The sequence below is a fragment of the Saccostrea echinata genome, unplaced genomic scaffold (genome assembly GCF_033153115.1).
Source record: "Saccostrea echinata isolate AGI-Se365-2 ecotype Australia unplaced genomic scaffold, CSIRO_AGI_Sech_v1 ptg000028l, whole genome shotgun sequence".
NCBI classification, from domain to species: Eukaryota; Metazoa; Mollusca; class Bivalvia; order Ostreida; family Ostreidae; genus Saccostrea; species Saccostrea echinata.
This window is the reverse complement of record NW_026889777.1, coordinates 15,770,824-15,789,777: the sequence shown is the minus strand read 5'-3', so window position 1 is coordinate 15,789,777 and position 18,954 is coordinate 15,770,824. Positions and strand designations below refer to the sequence as shown.

Sequence of the window (18,954 nt, the reverse complement as noted above, 5' to 3'; positions counted from 1 at the left end):
CACAAAAATGGAAATAACAATTGTTAATTGACAATACGTCGTCGATATATCTAAATGTCGAGTTGAAGGCCACAGCAAGTGTTTTCTTCTTTTCACGTATAAGATTTTGAACAAATTCTTCTTCATATGAATACAAAAATAGGTCTGCTAATTGCGGGGCGCAATCGGTACCAATGGGAATTCCAATAGATTGTTGGAAGACCTGATCTCCAAAAACCACATAGATTTTGTCAATCAGAAACTCGAGCTTCTTTTTATATCAACTTCAGAGTACTTGTGTTTTTTTAAAAATAATTTTGCAAATGACCAATGACAAAGGAAGCAAATTTAAAAGTTCCATTTTTATTTAAAAAGCAGCTGTCAATGATATCAAAAAGCTTGGAAAAATAATTTATTGAAATTGGTTGTATATGAACTTGAAAAGTCATAAGTTTTTATGTTGTTCATTTGGTAAAATTTTGTGATTTCAAATTTTCCAAAAGTTCCTTGGAATTTTTAGGTATATATGTTTTATAACACTAGATCTACGTTCTCGGATCTAAGTTTTTTAATACTGAATAGGTAAGTACATGTATCTTATAATACACATCTGCGATCGCCCTAACAGTCGCACCGTCAACATATTTAGACTTCAAAACGTATAGTTAACTGAAAAAAAGGGATTATTTTCTTGATAAACAACTCCTATGAAAAGCATTCACAGAAAAAAGCCGTTTCTTTTCTTGACTTAAGATATAAAAAAATATTGATGATACTCAAGGGCTTTTATCACTTTTGTATGTACAATGCTCTTTGTCGGTAATGATGTAAAACAAAGTTAAAGATAAGTTTTTCCATGGATTAAAGTTAACTTTTTTAGAAATGTGAACGAACGGACGCATCATAAGAAACTGTAACATGAGAGAAAGGAGGAAATATATGTGAATTTTAAAAATAACAGTCAAGAGGTATTCACTTTTTCTGTGTAAAACACCATGTCGAAACACCGGTCTGATGGTGGCAAAGTCTTTTTCTTATTGTCAGGATAGTCTGCTTCAGATGAACTCTTTGGCGATGGGCAGTTGGTGACTTTAAAGTCTTTGTTCATGCAGATTTGTAGCTGCGAAATCCAAGCCTTGCGCTACAGTTAAAAACAAAATATTTCTTACCAAATTATAATAATTCATGTGCATGTATAAGCATCAACGTCTGTTTTTATATTTCATTTGTATTAAGAAAATAATTCATTTACCAAGTACTTTCGAATATGCAATAGACGGGGCTAAAGGTCGATCGTCCTCCAAAAATACTTATAAAGTTTAAAGTACATGTAAAATTTTCACTATCACTGTCGTGTGAACGCAATTTAAGCATTTACTGCGATTTTAAGTTTTATGAGCATTTTGTGATCAGGCATAAAATTTGCACGGTACCTTATAGATTCCACATAAAACGCGGGGCATGGCTCCTGTTTTTCTGCTCACGGCTTTCTTGATATCCAGCAGCTAAATATTCGAAAAAATATATATATACTTGAAATTTAAGGAATAGTGTCTCGAACAAACAATTATGTGACAAGAAAAAAATACCCTTAAAAGTAGGTTAAGGTGGCCAATTGGTCGGCAATTAAACCAAAAGATCCACCTTAAAATATGAAATATAAAATTTTTCCTGCAAAAACTTATCGTATTTCATTCTTTGTATCTTTTGTATCTTTTATTTTGTTGCAATTTGTGAGTTAGTAAAATGAAAAAGGTAACTATAACGATCAGTAATAAAAACGATGCTACGGTTCAATCGTGTCAGTTAGAATAAATGAACTTCCTCTGGTCACCTACATATGTAAGTAGTTTCAATTTTTTAAAGCTCTTTTTAAGTTATGGCTTGCTGGCTTAAATTCATAATAATTTAATTCACTACTTCTTTAACGAGGTTGGATCCTGATATTTAAAGTCTTAAACTTTTTTTGTAAAGTATATTTTATGTTTCTACACACATAGCTTAATTAAAAATCAAAACAAAAAATAGGGGTCAATATGCTTCTTTTGGCGCTACAGTACATTTAATATGACCTTTTTGCACTGAAATTTGTGTCTTAATCAAAAATCACATCTTCGACGTTTTCCCTCCAAAGTTTTTATCCAAATAAATCATGGGACAAAACAAACTATGAGACTATTTAAAAAAATTAAAGTTGTGACTAGGAAAAAGTTTCAAATTCCTTCGCATAATCAATTATTTGACCTTTTTGCACTCACAAAATGTGATTTTTCTGGCATTAAAAATTTAACCAGCTAGAAAATTATTTTAAAGTCTTAAACTTTTGCTGAATTTAAGCAGATTGATCAAAGTTATCTTAAATATTCAGAAAAGAAAAACAAAAGTGGGGGTCTATGATCTTAATTTTTAGATATTACTAAAAAAGTGTTAATTTTATGATAAAATTGGCTCAATTTTTTCCTAGAATTTCAGAATATATTTACTATAATTGTCACAATATAATGAGAGAATTTATAAGAAATAATTTAATAGATATTTCAGACCAGCATAAAACATTTCACTGCAAAAAACATCTCTGTTTGCAACCAGCATGGAAAAATAGGAATCTAAACTTAACAGTATTGTATATATTTTAAAAGGGAAAAAATGATCATTTTCTTCTAAAAAAAAGCTTCCGCTACAAAATATAGTTCCTGGCTTAATCCTATCTGAATGGAATTTAATCGCGGTTTTTTCATTGGATATAGTTTAATTTGCATAGTAGAATCCAGATTTAATGTCAGAACTTAAAATGATGCAGAATTTTAGAAATAGAGATCCAGGCCAAAATCTGCTCAGAAGTTCAGGATCGAACCTCCTTAATTTTACCTTGTATGACCTTCCTGGTTTGATGTCAGCCGAAGACAACATCCTGGTAAAGTAAAATTACACATGTAACATACAGTAAATTTGTACCTAGAAATACTTATAATTCCAAAGTTTGTGAGCTACAATGTTAATTTTCAAGCATTGTTATCTACAGTATATGCTAAACTGTACGATTCTGGATTATGCCAAGTATTTTACAACAATAAGATAGTTATTACATAACTAGGTAAAGCACTGTGGTTTTTAGGACCATTATGGCCAAGAACTAGGTTTTCTAGTACGAATAGATCCTTGCACATTCTTTTTCGAAATTATCCTATCTTTGTCGTTTAATTTGCAAGTAAGTTCCGCTACAGTTTCGTATTTGTTCTTATGCTATAATTATGGGTCTTTATCGTTTCACACACCAAGGAATATAGTTGTCAGGGTTTCGAACATCTCTGAATGTACATTGAAAGGAACTGTTTGTATCTTATTCGACAAACTGTTCTGATAAATCTTAAGACTCTGATATGGCCTGAGACTATTGATTACAATCCTAATAAGACCTGGTACTATCATCCATAATAATGACCTTATCTTTGGTTGTTTGGATCCGCAGACACACTTATGTCGGCAAAGAAATAACGGATCGACTTAGTTTACACATTAAGAATAAATATTCAATAGTTAGATAAATTTAAAATCACCAAATTTTTTGATAGTAAGCAACATGACCAGGTATGCCTTTTCTACAGTTTATACAACTATTCCTTAAGATAAGTAATAAACTAGGCTTTTTGATATCATAGGCATCTCCTTCAATAAAAATGGAACTCGGATATTTTCATATACTAGTATGAGATATGAAGATAACTAACAGTATTCAATCTCGAAAATCCAATGAAACGATACAAATTTGGAGCAGAGGAAACACGGAGGTGGGATCAGGTGCCATGGAGGAGTGAGCATCCCCTGCCGACTTGTCACACATATCTTGTTATTGGTCACTTACAAATTTGCTCCGTAAAAAAAATCACCCCGGTTCTACATATAAGTCCTGTAAGGTTGATATTAAAAGGATGTTGGAATTCCTTATTGACAACATCTGTGAAGATAACGAACGGTGATCAATCTCAAAAAATACACCAATACAAACAAATCTGTGAACAGGGCTACTGAGAATTTAGTTGAACTTACAGGGATTTCAAAAATCTCGTTTAAAGTCAGCATTTCTTAAATTCTATGGTCGTTATAGCGACCATATAGGAAAAACAACCTATCATTGAATTATTTTTGAATGACATATTTTTTAAATACTTAATATGACTAAGGATTGCTTCGTTTAGCTGGGCTCACTACGGACGTGTCCGGTCAAAGCGAGATGCTTACTTCTCCCAGACACCTGATCCCTCCTCTGGAGTTTCCCACTTCTGGAGTTTCCAGAGGTCTTTGTTACATGCCCTTTGCACAGAGTTGTATTGTTTTTGAGATCGAACGCTGATCGTTATCTCCCCGTATTTCATTTACTACATGAATATGACCCAACATTGCTTTTCCTGTGATGTACCTGTCCACGTCATACTTTAAGCGAAGAGCAATCGTCGTGTTAAAATATTTGAGTTCAGTTCCTGTGGCTTTCACAACTGTAGCACATCTCCCATGCTTTTCCCATTCATGTTTCCTATATGTTGGAAAAAAGTACGAACATTTCATATTTTTTCATTTATGAATGCTAGATTTAGACTTTGTATCTACCCTTTCCTGATCTACAAAAGTTGAAAAATGAAATATTATTCTGGGATAAGATTTTAAAAAATATATAAACTTACCAAAACTGATATTTGTTTTTACCAGGGAGCTCATCTGCCCAGTATTTTTCTAGTTTGCTCAATATATCCTGAAATATTCAGGAGAAAAACTGAAACATTTACTGACGTTTTCCTCACGAAACATATCCCCAGATGGACAGCAGGTACCTCAATAAGTATATTCTGCAGGTTAGACCCTTTCATTTAAAACAAAGAATTAAGTGATCTAAAAGATGAGCTTTTAAAACTTTACGCCTACCGACATACAGCACATGGACAGACACAGTAATTCCCAAATATCTCATTCAACTATAGTCAAAGAAATGATACAAACCCTTATTTCATCTGGACTAAAGCTGTGAGATATGTTGCAGTACTCTGGAGAACGAGCGCCATTGCTAAGAGAGGGCCTGTATATATATGAATTCTGTATATTATGAAATTGTTTAAAAATGCTATTTTTTAAATCATGATTAAATTTGAACTCGACTAACGAATTTCAAATCTGAAATTTGAAAGATACAGACAATTATTTATTGTGAATCGTGAGGTTCATCAGCAGTAAAGCTTGTGTTAAATTATTTTTTGTTATTTTTTGGCTTAATAAATACAATTTAATTCCTCCAGACGGAGGTATATATATATGCGATAAACCTTCATTGTGATCGCTTACCTTTGCCGAAAATTACATCATGTTAACATCGCGTGAAGTAGAGGAAAAGTGAAATGACAAGCACACAATACTGTATGTGTACTAAAAAAAGCGGGCTTCATGTTTTAGCGGCTTTGGCGCAGACAACGATGCGCTAATTCATGAATACCGCTAAGAAATCATTTACTAATACAATACACGGAACGAATATGTGTAGCGCTAATTCATGATTATGCGAACAACTCCATACCCCTGATTGCGCTAAATTTTGAATGCGCCAATTTATATACACGTACAGTATTTCACCTAAAAATAATATGCTTACAGATCCCATAGTATTTACTCAAGTCCTAAAGGGGCTTGAGTATAAGTCTCAGATGCTAGGTCATCGATTCCAATTTCAAAACAAGAAACAAAACAAAATATTCACCGGCTTGTCTCCGAAAACCTTTTTTTCTGAAAGAAGTTTATGTAAACTTTCTGATTATATTTATTGAAGAAAGAATAATGAGTGATGCTTCTGTCCCTGGGGACCATATTCTGATTGAACAATTTACAATCTACACTTCCTCAGTAACTTTTTTGATCCAGTGGTTTTTTCATAAGATTTTAAAATACTTTTCCTATATATTTTAATGCAAAACATTGATTCCATACTGTTGGTTCAAACTACCCCAGTGGACCATGATCCGAACAATTTAGAATCTGAAGAAGCTTCCACGTGAATTTCTGGTCCAGCGGTTGTTGAAAAGATTTTGAAAGGTTTTCCCCAATATAATTCAATGTAAAATTTCGATCCCCTATTGTGGCAACACCCTAATCTCAGGGACATGTTTTGAACAATTTACAATCTTTATTTTATCATGAAGTTTCCGCATGAGTTTCAGCTTTTTGGTCAAGTGGTTCTTGAGAAGAATATTTTAAAGAAATTTGCCATATATTTCAATGAAAATTTTGATTCCTAATTGTGGCCGCGTCCTACCCCCGGGGGCCATGATTTGAACAATTTAAAAACTATATAACCTCAGGAAGCTTCCACATATGTTTCTGCTTTTTTGGCGCAGTGGTTCTTGAGAAGATTTTTTAATGACCCCACCCTATTTGTGCTTTTTCTTAAGCTCCTCTCCCCGGAAGTGGGCTTGACCTTCTCTTTTATCAACATAGAATCTGTTTACTCAGGGATGCTTTGTACCAGCTTTGGCCTAGTGGTTCTTGAGAAAATGTTGAAAATGTGAAAACTTTACAGACGGAGGACAACGGTGATCAGAAAAGCTCACTTGAGCTTTGAGTTTAAAAGGATTTCTTGAAAATTTTATGGAGGGGAGGTTTATTTTCAGTCGAATTATTTTAATAGTTATAATCTCCACAACAATTTATTGAAATTTAGGGAACAGGTTTTCTTTGATTTAAAAAAAAATCGCAAAATCATTCTTCCGACATCAAGACAATAATAACATGTTCCCTCCAATTCCTCTTTACCTTTATTTCCTTTATATTTTCTAATCTCTATATCTAGTATTTTGAAGAGAAAGAAAAATACTAAAACAATCAGATAAAATAATGATGATCTACTGTTGGTTATATATTTTTGTGCGCTATATTCTCAAAAAATATACCCACCGAGCTTGAGTCGGAGTGCACACTCATCATAAGCTCGCAAGTAGTTATCAGAATATTTTATCACGTATTTGTTAACTGCACAAATTCTAATTGATAACATTTACCGACAAAAAATCAAGCTTTCCATAAAATTATAGTTTGAGAAATAAACATATGGCTATTAAGCTGCCTTAAGGAACTCATTCATTTAGATTAAAAGAGGAAAAAAGAAAGAAAGAAGAGAAAAACACCTTAAAGAATTAGTATCATTTTGCAATATACATGAAGACTCACCATAACCCGTGGATTTCCCACATATCAGAGGTGATACATCTCTGGTGATCTTTGTTCTATATAATAAAAACAAATAAATTAGTGAAAGCAAGGCATTTTTATAACTTTTAATTTAAAAAACTTTTTAAAAAATTGTAAAGGTTTCATTTTCCTATCGTCGAAACATGCAGAAAAATCAAAAGTCAAATTAAACAATTTTATGGCATAAAATACCACGAATGAGGAAATATTCCGGGTGATAATATTTGTATTCTCAATATCAGAGACTTGATAAGATTAATCACGTAATTCTTTAGATAACTATGATCCAGAAAGATAGGAGGTTATATTTTTCCGTATCGCTCGTTTAAAGCGGAACATGCTAAAGACTCAATTCCTCAAGTGTTTTTAAAAGTTTCTTGGACTGCATACGATATTTTGCTGAGTTTTACAGCCAAAAGTACAAAAATAGTAGTTAATAACACATTATACTTAATCACCACGTAAATTCATTCGTCATTTGTATTTCTGAAACATGAATATACTAAGTACATGTACTTGTATACAAGGGGCCCAAGGGTCAAGCAATCACCGAGGTTACCTTAACCTAAATTTCTGACAAATGAACTAAGGATAACTAAAAGTCCTTCAATACCAATCGTGGTATTGAATGCACGTGAGTAAATAATTACATCATAAACAGTGATGAAAACGTATTTTTTTTTTCAAATTGTGCAATGAAAAATGCCTCTTCATATTAAATATTTTAAACAACGTCAAACAATTAAAGCTTCAAAATATCGATACTCATTTTCATTTCCTTGTACGTGTACGTCTTTCTTAAATTCAAATAATTAGTCCAAAATGTTACAAAAACTCACAATCACTACAAACATACCTATTGAATTAATTTGTCAACTCTCACCACGCAGATACATAATAAAGATAAGTAGACCCCACTTTGAAGTTTGAGCTTGTGTAAATAATCACAATAAAGCGTACAACAGTTGTTCACACTTCACCGCTTTTGACTGTGCAGATCGCCGTCAGATTTTGCAATCCTATCGATGACCACTATTAATTCTTTCTGTTTTGTTTAGTTTGTTTTTAATTATTTCTAATTTATTTTTCTTATTTATGCGTGTAAACTATTTGACCTTTTCAAAGGGGAACAACTCGATATTAGTAACGATGGCCGCGTAAATTTTTCTCGGTAACCGCGTATATTACACCCACGCGTAATGTTTGACAGTCACAAACGCGTACTTAACAACCAGCGTAAATAACCACTTTTACAAAAATAAAAATTTTCTGTTTAAAATGTGACTCCTAAAGTAGTCTTACTCGCAGGGGCTGGCGACATATGATGCTTGATTGTATACAAAAAAGGAAAAGGAAACCAGACCGAATTTACACCGGGACAAACTGAAAATACCCGCGTATTTTCAATCGAACACCCTACAGCAAGTGCAGTGATGACTTAAATCATTTGAATGAAACAACAAACACTTAGTATCAGGAAATCTTCATATTTCATTTGCGTTGCCACTTGATAAAATCCTGTGACGCCCCAAATGTTTTTTCGTTAGATTTGATCGTGTACGCAAATTCATTTCGTAGTGAACTTGCTAGCAATTTTATCCATTACTTGCCTTCAGGTCTGATACAAACATTCGTATTGAAATATAACAACGATCGACCAGTTCGTTGTACTGTAGTCTGTACCTCGCAGCGCATTGTGATATAATGAAATATGTATATAACGAACAGTATTCAAGCTAAAGTCCATTAAGACAATACAAATATGGAACAGAGCAAACAGAGACCTCTGAGGTGGGATCAGGTGCCATGGAGGAATGAGCCGACCGATCACACCCGCCGTGTGCTCATTGTCATGATCGGAAAAAAGGAAAAATCCTTAGACAATTCAGTGTGTAATTACTTGCTCAGCAATTAGTATGAAAAACATCAGTCAGCATTTCACTTAATGATAGGTTGTATTTGTTGACAAGGTCATTGTATCGACCATAAATCTTGTGAAATGATGACATCAAACGAGACAGTTGATATCCTTGTTTCATCAACTTGTTTATCAATAGCTTGTCTCTTTTAAGAAATTGTTCATGCGTAGAGCCTGCTCTTGTATATAGAATCAACTGGGAGAAAAATTCCCCAAATGTAATCTCGTAATGGCCTCTTATTTAACCAGAAATCAAACTGTTTGTGTTTCAAAAGATTCATCCTTCAAAAAAAGTTTCCTAATGTTAATATATTTGTAAGCCTTTTTCATGTCTCCATAATTGAAATTTCGGAGGAATAGCGTTTTTGGCTTGCCCGACAGTCAGTTTATCCGCAAAACTTAAACTTTTCGAAAACTTTTGATTGATTGGAGCTAGGGTATATTTCACCTATGTTTCTTGTGACAAGACCTGTCCTTGGGTACCAACATTTTTAACCTCATTAACTTTGACCTAGGAGCTTGACGTACTTTTATAAAAAGATAAACATTGACCATAATTTCTAAACAGTTTGTGCAAGGGCTTGTATATTCTTTGGGTTTTAACATTTTGACGTCTTGACCTTGGAATTTGACGTGCATTTGAGAAACTTTAATCTTGGCAATAAGCTGTCTTACGGGGCGATCATTGTTTTACAGGCACATTCTTCTTCTTCTGTTTATTTATTTAATTTTTTTTAAAAGTGCTTTTTTAGACTAATTCCTACCTCGAAAATACACTAGTCTTTTGGTCCCGCACTTACATGAATTGTACCCCCCTCTGTTCATGACAAGATTTTCCCTATAAATTCCTATTCAAACTTCCACGCTGATCTCCCCTCCCCCACGCTAGGCCGAGGTCGATGACTTCAACGAACTTTAAAACTCCAATTCATGGAGATCTTTGTATATTTACTAGTAAACACCTAAATGCAATTTTAGCCAATCTGTTCTTGAGATGACTTTTTGAAGATGGTATATCTATTTACAATGGTCTACTATTGTGGTTCCTACCATGACTCAAAGGCAATGATTTAAATGAAATTGAATCTTCCTAGAATGTTGATGATTGCATATGAATTTTACTAACTGTAGCCCTGCTAAATGTACAATTAGTGACACCACACTACCACAACATGCATGTAGTTCACGGTTTTTCCCCCAATAACATCCCCATGTTAAGCGTTTTACACCAATTGCAACCCCAGATACCAATTAAAATTGAATCTTCAGGCACATGTACTTGTATATTAGTATGACTATCTTTAGCCCTTCTGATCTTGAAAAAGAGTTGTTTTTTAACTGTTTCCCATGATTTATTCCCTTGTAAAATGTTGATCCCTTACTGCAAAGAATGTGAAGAAACTTGAGGGTGGATGTATTAATGAGAAAATATTTCCAGCCAAGCAGTACAATAACTTTAAGTTGAACCACACTTACCCAAGGGCATTTTGCGCTAAGTTTGGTTTAAATTCGGCCAGTGAAGAAGAAGATTTGGTGTGAAGTTAACGGATGACGGAACAATCTTCGATCAGAAAAGCTCACGAGGCTAAATAACACCAACATAAATAATTTTTTTTTCGAGTCAAATGCCGACTTAAAAACAACAGAATTACTCAGATGAGGAAAACTTCAAAAGAACGGATGATCAATCTGAAAAGATTACATCAGAGAAAAATGGAAAAATTTATTATGTAAAAATAATAAATATTATTGTTTAAGAAATACTATAAAATATAAAACAATCTAATATATGCAAAATTAAAATCTTTTGGATCCTGTGATGATTTCAGATATACTTGCACTTACCCCTCTCCGTTTTTTATAGTGAAGGAAATATTTCTACAAATGCAAATTCTAGAGACTAAAAAAAAAACAGCTTGCAATATAAGATACACATACTTGTATTTACGTACTTACATACAGTTTACTAAATTTACAAAGTGTGGCGGGCCACGTCATACTTAATACGAACAAGTCCCATTCCTTTTCGCCAAAGCACACTCTGAAATAAGTTAAAGAATCAAGTTATGTCTAAATAAATGTGGAATGGAAAAGATTTTTAAAATTGAAGCAAATTAAAACTCTCACGCCGAAAGGACGACAAAAGCACTGGACAAGTGATAAATACTTTTCATCATCCTGCTCGAATGTGCAAAGAATATTCAACGCCTTACTTTTATACATTTATATATTTCCCCGATACAAGGACATTTTACTTGATTTGTTTTAATATCCTTAATCTGCAATCATATATACAAATATGATATAATTGTGAAAAAGCGATCGTATGTCAATTACTTAACGTTTTAGAGAAAAAGAGCGAGATCGCTGGGTTTTTGTTTGTTTTAACCGTATAACACCAACATGACACCTGTATTTCGTACAAAGAGGTATGATAACAAACTTTAATATAAGAGGTGTATTAAGCATAGTGAGACTGGTTGTTCCAATAATTTCTCTATAACCTCTTGTTTTTAGGAATGATTTTAAGTATTGTACATACTCTAGGTTTATATAGATAAAGCTAAGGCTGATTGGACGTGGTGACAGACATACAGACAGTTTTGTTGGAATATTTAAGGAATTTTAATTTCAGTAAAATTTCTTGATAGAAGAATGAATTTCTGTAAATACATTGAAGTAGCATATGCGTTGTAATTCAAGGTATTTCTGCAAATGCATTAAATGGCCCAGGTATGGATATATAAAGCGTTTGCATAAAATAATTATTTCATACTCATACTATAGAACATAAAATCTGTTATAGCATACGAATTTCATACAACTATTGCAGCATGCACCTATAGGATCCTACTGCCCACAAGTACACAGAGTACCATAAAATGAAATAGGTTACTTGTATAATTCCGACTAAAAATAGGTAATTAAATTAACGCCTATTTTACCTTTCTATCTGTCAAAGGGAAAACATTTATGTACAAAAAACACTGATATTATTCTTCGACTGAACGAAACAGAACAATTTGATATATTTCAAGCTCTTTGAGGTTTTCGTTCGTATTCAATGAAAATCATTAAAGACAATTTATTTACATGTATATTAGAGCATTACTTTGAAATAATATGAGTTTTGTTTTGTAATGCAAAAAATCATATGTTCAGACCAAACACACAATTCTGCAAGTCGTTATGCAACTTATTGTTCCATTTCTAAGCAGGAAATTTCTCAAAATCTGAATTCAGTTTTTAATATTTTTAATATTCCCAACAATCAAATTGAATTTGAATTACCATACCTATACTAGATTCCTAAACTACATAAAAATTTTTACAAACAAAGATACATAGCGGGATTCAGTAAACGTTCTACCAAGTTCCTTTCTTTACTCCTCACTAAAATATTAACAGCAGTGAAGGAGAAACTTCAGGAGTACTGTGCAACAATATATTAGAGAGTTGTTGCAAATAAGATATGGATACTTAAAAATTCCAAGGAACTTTTCGAAAATTTGAAATCACAAAATTTTACCAAAATCAATAACATCAAAACGTACGACAACGATTTCCCACTTAAAATTAAAATCCAGGTTTTTTGTCATAGACAGTTGCTTTTTTTTTTTTAAAAAAAAAAGGAAACTTGTCATGGGTCGATCATCTGCAAAATAATTTTGCTTAAAAAACATTCTAATTGTAAACAAAAGTACTCCAAAGTTGATATTATAAAAAGATGCTTGAGTTTTTTATTAACAGTATCTTTGTAGATTTTAGAGATCAAGTCTTCTAACAACCTATATACATGTATATATGAAATGCATGTTGAAAAAATAGTCATGAAATGATTATTCACTCTAAATATTTGCGGTAATGAATCACTTCCGCACTCGCACTTGCACCATTAACAACATCCTTAAGATCCCTCCTTAAAATTAAATTGGAGAGGAACCCATTATCATTGCATATGCTAGGCTCAATATATTATATTTGCATCCTGAGCTGCCATCAACTGTTTGAAAATGATTTTTTATGCCCCTTGATCAAAGTTTTAAGTTTTGATCTGTCTGTCCGGAAAAACTTTAACCTTGTCCATTACTTTTGAAGGATGGTTGTATATTCCGTTTCACAATTCAAGATCTATCTCTGGAAAACATGTTTGACGTTGGAGTTTGACCTACTTTAGAAAAACTTTCATTTTGACCATACTATACGTGGAATGTGAAAGCTCTGGCGCCAAGCGTTCGAAAGTTATGGGCAATGTTGAAGTTTTTTTCTAAAGTAGATCAGACTACGATAGAGAACCTCTCGACTTGACACCATTCAATCAAAGTTAGTACCTCTCACTTTTGACTTTTTATTTTAAAAACAAAGTGAAAGAGATTTGGGTCAGCCGACAGCGATGAGGATTTATAAATGGTTTAAAAATACACACAATACAATAAAAATGGACTTGAATGAGTTTGAAATGACATGTGCAGAGTGGAAAAAGGAGGTGTATTGAATTTCACTTAATGGATGCTGCAACTGTGAACCACTGTCTTTACCATTTCTCCAACTCAGCATCAGTTTTCCTAACTGGCATTTTTTTCTGTTATTTTTTTATCGAAGTAAGATGTAGATTCTGTTAGGATTTTTTTTTTTAAAGTGATTGAGAAATTTTGTCATTTTAAATTCACAAGGAAATATTAATCCAAAATTCATAATTTTAGGGAAAAAATCAGCCTTTAGAATTTGTTTGTTATTTTGATATATTATATCACATTTAGTTTCAGGTCTATCTGGATCCGGTTGCACGAACTTTAGTTAAATTAACTTACAGTTAGTGTTTTAACTAGCTGTTAAATTTTTAACGAGTTACGTAACTGTTTTATGAAAAACTTGAAATCGATCGATAATCTGATGTTTACTTAGCAAATACCATGGAATTATTTTTCACATTTTTAATGCGAAATTCTTGCAATTTTCATGCAACAAATTTTACCCCCAAAAAATCAGTTTATATTTTTATCTATGTGAAAGTCTTGTGGGCTTCTTGTAATGATTTTGTATATTTGTACTAAATGAAGAGCAAGGAAAATGCCCATTTCAATGTTTCTTTAACTACATTTTCCATTCTGGATGATATTTGCAAAATCGGCCCATGAAATGTCCATTTCAATGTTTCTTTAATTACATTTTCCATTCTGGATAATATTTGCAAAATCGGCCAATGAAATATAAAAACAAATATATTTATCCTTTTACTCCATATTGCTATATGTTTATAGGGCAGATTTCCATCTTCTGTGCTTTACATTTTCATTGTGGACAAAAAGATAAAAATATGCCTCCAAGTTGATTCGATACGCTTGATTATGTTCTGCCAACGATCAATTCCTACACAGAAACAGGATATAGAAAAATTAGTTCCTGATAGCATTTTTTGCGAAATTCAAAAGCCCTGCATTTGTATATCCCCATCTGATATTTTACACTATATGAAAATACTTGTAAACTCCCTTTCCCCAGTGTATGCTATATCATATCAGCATTACAGTCGGTCAAGATATACTGGGATAAGTTTTTGAAAACAGTCGCGCATTTGTCAGACAGAGAGTGTTAATATCTGGTACTGTTATCAAATAGAACGCTTTTTTCTTCTTTCCTCGTTTCCAGAATTTTTTGCTGGAAACCACGTCGTATGGTCGTTAGATGTCACTTACGCAATATCTCTTTAGATAAAACTGACTATGTTAAAGTCCTCTAATTTAAATACAGTTTCGAAACTAAAATCTTTTGTTGATATACAATGGTCAGCTTGATTTAAAAATAATCATTTTTGTTAGAATTGAGAAATCCATCATCCTAACCCAGCAGTGATAAAGATGCATTGTGACTGTCCATATACCTCGTGAAATGTGTTTGAATTTATTTGAATCTTAGCTCTGATTTCAAAGGACGATTTTTTTCTTTAATATTTTAAAATTCCAGTCAACGAAGGTGAGTTTGATCTACCCTACTCATACTGGAATCCATTTTCATAAAAAATAAAGATGGTGATGGAAAAGCTGAAGTCATCTCCTTTGTCATACATTTTAGTTTTTAGCTGGTCCTTATTGTTTCTGTCATTCAAATACAGTGTATGACACAGATGTGGCAGACTCGGTTCACTGGGATAGGGTGAGCGCACCATGCGTAAATGTTCATCTACCTCGTGAACTGTTTTTAACCTCATTTGAATGCTGACATTAACGGATTCACTTTGATTTCTTCTTGGTTTTGATATTTGACTATAATCCCTGAAAAGGTGACGCTCAAAACTGGACTGACACATACATATGTACAACTGTACAAAAGCAACATTGAAAAATAAAATCTCAATTTTGATGTCCATCCTATCCCTAAACTTTGATGCGCTCTACAGAAACAAATATGCTATCTGAATTTGTGTATGGTTGAGAAAAAATCACTCATAGCAACTGTTATATTCTATATAATATAAACCTTTATTTGTTGATAAGAGGGAAATGCATTAGTATCTATTTTGAAGTCAGAGATAATGCAAATTCGTCTGTATTGATCTAATTGGGAAGAGAGGAACTTTTAATATTTATCATTGCATGATCTCCATCAATTTGAGGATCAATGCTGGCAAATGAGTTGAAATAGAGTTCAAAGAGCTCTCTGCTATATTTGGCTCTATAATCAACAAAAAGCAATTTCATATTAAAATACAACTTACTCCAAGGCACTTCAATCTGTTTAATTTGATGATAGTTGCCATTAGGATGGCATTGTTCCAAAGTGCATGTACCCTGTGTAATCAGTCATCATACAAACCAAACAAAAGATATGTTCAGCACAAACCCTTAAATGACTGTAATTAATATAATCTACGGTACTCACTTCCCGACATAATGCTCTTTTTATTCATTGATATAAGCTCAGACTTCATAACGTACCTAACTGCATAAAATGGATTCTATTATTTTCTTGATTAACGATAAAATCTACGAGGGTTGATACAAAAGCAATATCACAACTGCCATTAAGTCCTTAATAGGTAGTTTTCGATAGACGCCATTTTAGCAAGAGTTATTTCCAGTTTTGTCGCCATATTGGAAATATACTTAGCGAATTTTCCTCTTTGGGCAACCAGTTTTAAATTTACATGGCAGAGAGGCAATGTCAAAAATCCTCAAAATACTAAAATTATGAATTAGAGAAAGCTTGTGGTGACATATTTTCGTAAGAAAAACTATGTTATCTTTACCCAATTGCCCAGTATGACCAGTTTAAATTGGTTGAACAATGAAGGAATTCGGGCGTGTAGACCTTCAATATGGCAACCACCGGGAAATAACTCCTTCTAAAATCGCTTCTATCGAAAACTATCTATACAAGTTGCTGTCCTTTAAAAAAGGACTGCAATACGTGGACCATATGCATGTGTTTCTACACGAAATTTTAAAAAAAAATCTAGATTTAGTGATTTTACAAAGGTGTAATTAAATTTAATTTAATTTTTTTTTTACATGTATCTTGTAATTTTTCATCGTTATTTAATTCTGCTTAATTAGGCTGTAATGATAAAAAACCATGACCTTGAAATTATGTGAATATGAAATGTTCAATCTAATTAAAATTCGATGTTCTTCTCAAAAGTAGCGATAGCGGATTCGGAACATCGAATTTTATTTAGATTGTGAAATGTTAAATGATCTAGGTATCTACCACAATTGTAAACACTGGTAAAGGAGCCTTTAAAATTAACAACAGAATTAAAAGAGGCCTAAGCATGCAGGTGTCGTATTGGTTGAACTCCGTTTGCGGATCCAGGAAAGAGGGGGGTGGGGGATTCGGATGTTGTAACCCCACAGATTTTTGCAGAAAGGTTGCCCCTTTGAAAACCGTTGCTACGGACTTGAATATAAGTGCCTGCAGTGTGACCTAGAACCCGCCCCCCCCCCCTTTTCAAAAACTGCTGAATCCGACCCTGTACTGGAGCACTAGAGGGTCTCGGCACTAGAGGGTCTCGAGTTATCTAAAACGATGCTAGGTTATCGATTAACTCGATCAATTTAAAAACACAAAAAAATATGTAACTTTTTGTGTGGTTTTTTTTCTGTCTTATTTAAATAATGGGATGTTTAATATAGTTACAATATCTGTAATCGTAACTTATCGGCAAAATAACGTGTTTTTCCGAGCTCCCAAGAAGGTCTGAGAAGATGCGATTGACAATCTCATCGTACGTGTGTAGACCTAGGTTATTTGGTCTTGCAAGTTTGCACAGGTGTGTGCACTGTTTGCTAGTGACGCTTACACTGGTGACGGTATTTGCTAAGGACATGAAGAACTATACAACAGTTTCATAACATGTGCAGTTTTTTTTTCTAGTGAAAATTGGAGTAAATTAAAAGTCGAATATCTTGGACATGGGGTAACCCATATCTATTCTTGTTACAACGACTGTCAATGCATCCATGGACGAGTTCATTGCTTACTCTGAAAGGTGGCACAGGTCAATGAACTGCCTATACTTTGAGTGATTGTACTTTCATAGCAAAGTTGTTAAATTTTATTCTCGATTGCCCTATAGTTTTGTCATTTAAAAAATTCGGCTATTTCGATACATGTAACCCATAACGGCTGGGACTTGACATCTGCACTATATATGGAATGTGTCCTCTCCCTCTCCCCCACATGGAAAAACGTTCCTTTATCAAGCTATATTTGGATTGCTGTCAATCAAATTATTTTGCGAACCTTGATGTACAAAACTAATGCCGGTAAATCTTTTAAAACCTAGTAGTTGAATTACGTTTTTAATTCAACATGTTCAAGCTGTTAAGCTATCTATATAAGTTTTTCCTACTGTACCATAGAATTTAGTTTGTATATAAGGATATATGTATTAAAGAGAAATCCAGATCTTGGTTACGCCAAAGAATAAATAAATACTATGTGCAGATTTTAGAGCGAGGTTTGACAATGATTGGCATATTCTAATTCGAAAAGGGCGAATTATTCTAATGGCAAGTTGTCTTAGAGACGAACTCTCTAGCATTCTCGCGCATGCGTAGCCTGACGTAAGCCCATGGCATCCGGTTTAACCCCACTTATATATTTTCTGCGTGGACCTCAGGGTCCACGCAATAAGAGTAAAGAGGCAATACATGTATATACTCATCAAAAAAAGAAACGCATAGTAGTAGAATTTATTTTTCCTCTTAATTTCGAAAATTTAGGGAGAAAATTTCACCTGTACAAGATGTAGTTTTCTTAACAGATAGGGAACCACGTCGGACATTTAAATGATTTACTGTTGTTTGGCACGAATTGCCATATACCCTGAATTACGGTCACTTCGTTTTGCACGAGTTGTCTGTGTTCTGCAAGATTGGAAATGTGCTTTATGCTACCAGGGGTTAAACTTATTTAAAAGCAGAGGTTTTCACTCTCTCATCATTTTGCAAACGTACACAATTACCAGCAATAGCATGCTGCGTCTAAATGAAACTGACCGTAACAATGCCATTGGACGTCTGGAAACCACTGTATCCCAAACAGAGATTGCGAATGCTGTTAATGTTTCACAAAGCTCCATATCTCGACTGTGGGATAGGTATCGTAGGCAAGGAACTACGCGTGATCGCCCACGGCCGGGTAGACCAAGGGTGACGTCAGCAGCTCAGGACCGATACATATGCTGACGCCATTTGAGAGATAGATTTGCAACAGCAACATCTACAGCATCTTTGATTCCACGTGGGCGCAGAATATCTTATCAAACTGTTCGTAACCGTTTGCGGGAGGCAGGGCTCAGAGCAAGATGTCCAGTTAAGGCAGTGGTTATG

General features: G+C 33.5%; 1 protein-coding gene across 1 annotated transcript; it reads right to left on the bottom strand.

The window, feature by feature from the left end:
• Window positions 1–742: 742 nt before the first annotated feature.
• On the bottom strand, window positions 743–18,599 carry LOC133193565 (ribonuclease Oy-like). The gene is made up of 10 exons (XM_061329526.1): window positions 18,588–18,599; window positions 12,067–12,074; window positions 11,078–11,162; window positions 7,183–7,238; window positions 4,972–5,047; window positions 4,659–4,726; window positions 4,397–4,510; window positions 2,848–2,890; window positions 1,413–1,484; window positions 743–1,120 (listed from the first exon to the last, which is right to left on the bottom strand). The coding sequence occupies exons 1-10, from the start codon at window positions 18,597–18,599 to the stop codon at window positions 941–943; spliced, it is 714 nt and encodes a 237-aa protein (XP_061185510.1). The 3' UTR covers window positions 743–940.
• Window positions 18,600–18,954: the final 355 nt, after the last annotated feature.

Coding starts and splice junctions, on each gene's coding strand:
- LOC133193565 (XM_061329526.1), bottom strand. Junction 1,485..2,847: donor AACCAGGAAGGTCATACAAG/GTAAAATTAAGG, acceptor TCGAATATTTAG/CTGCTGGATATCAAGAAAGC. Junction 1,121..1,412: donor TTTTATGTGGAATCTATAAG/GTACCGTGCAAA, acceptor TTTTAACTGTAG/CGCAAGGCTTGGATTTCGCA.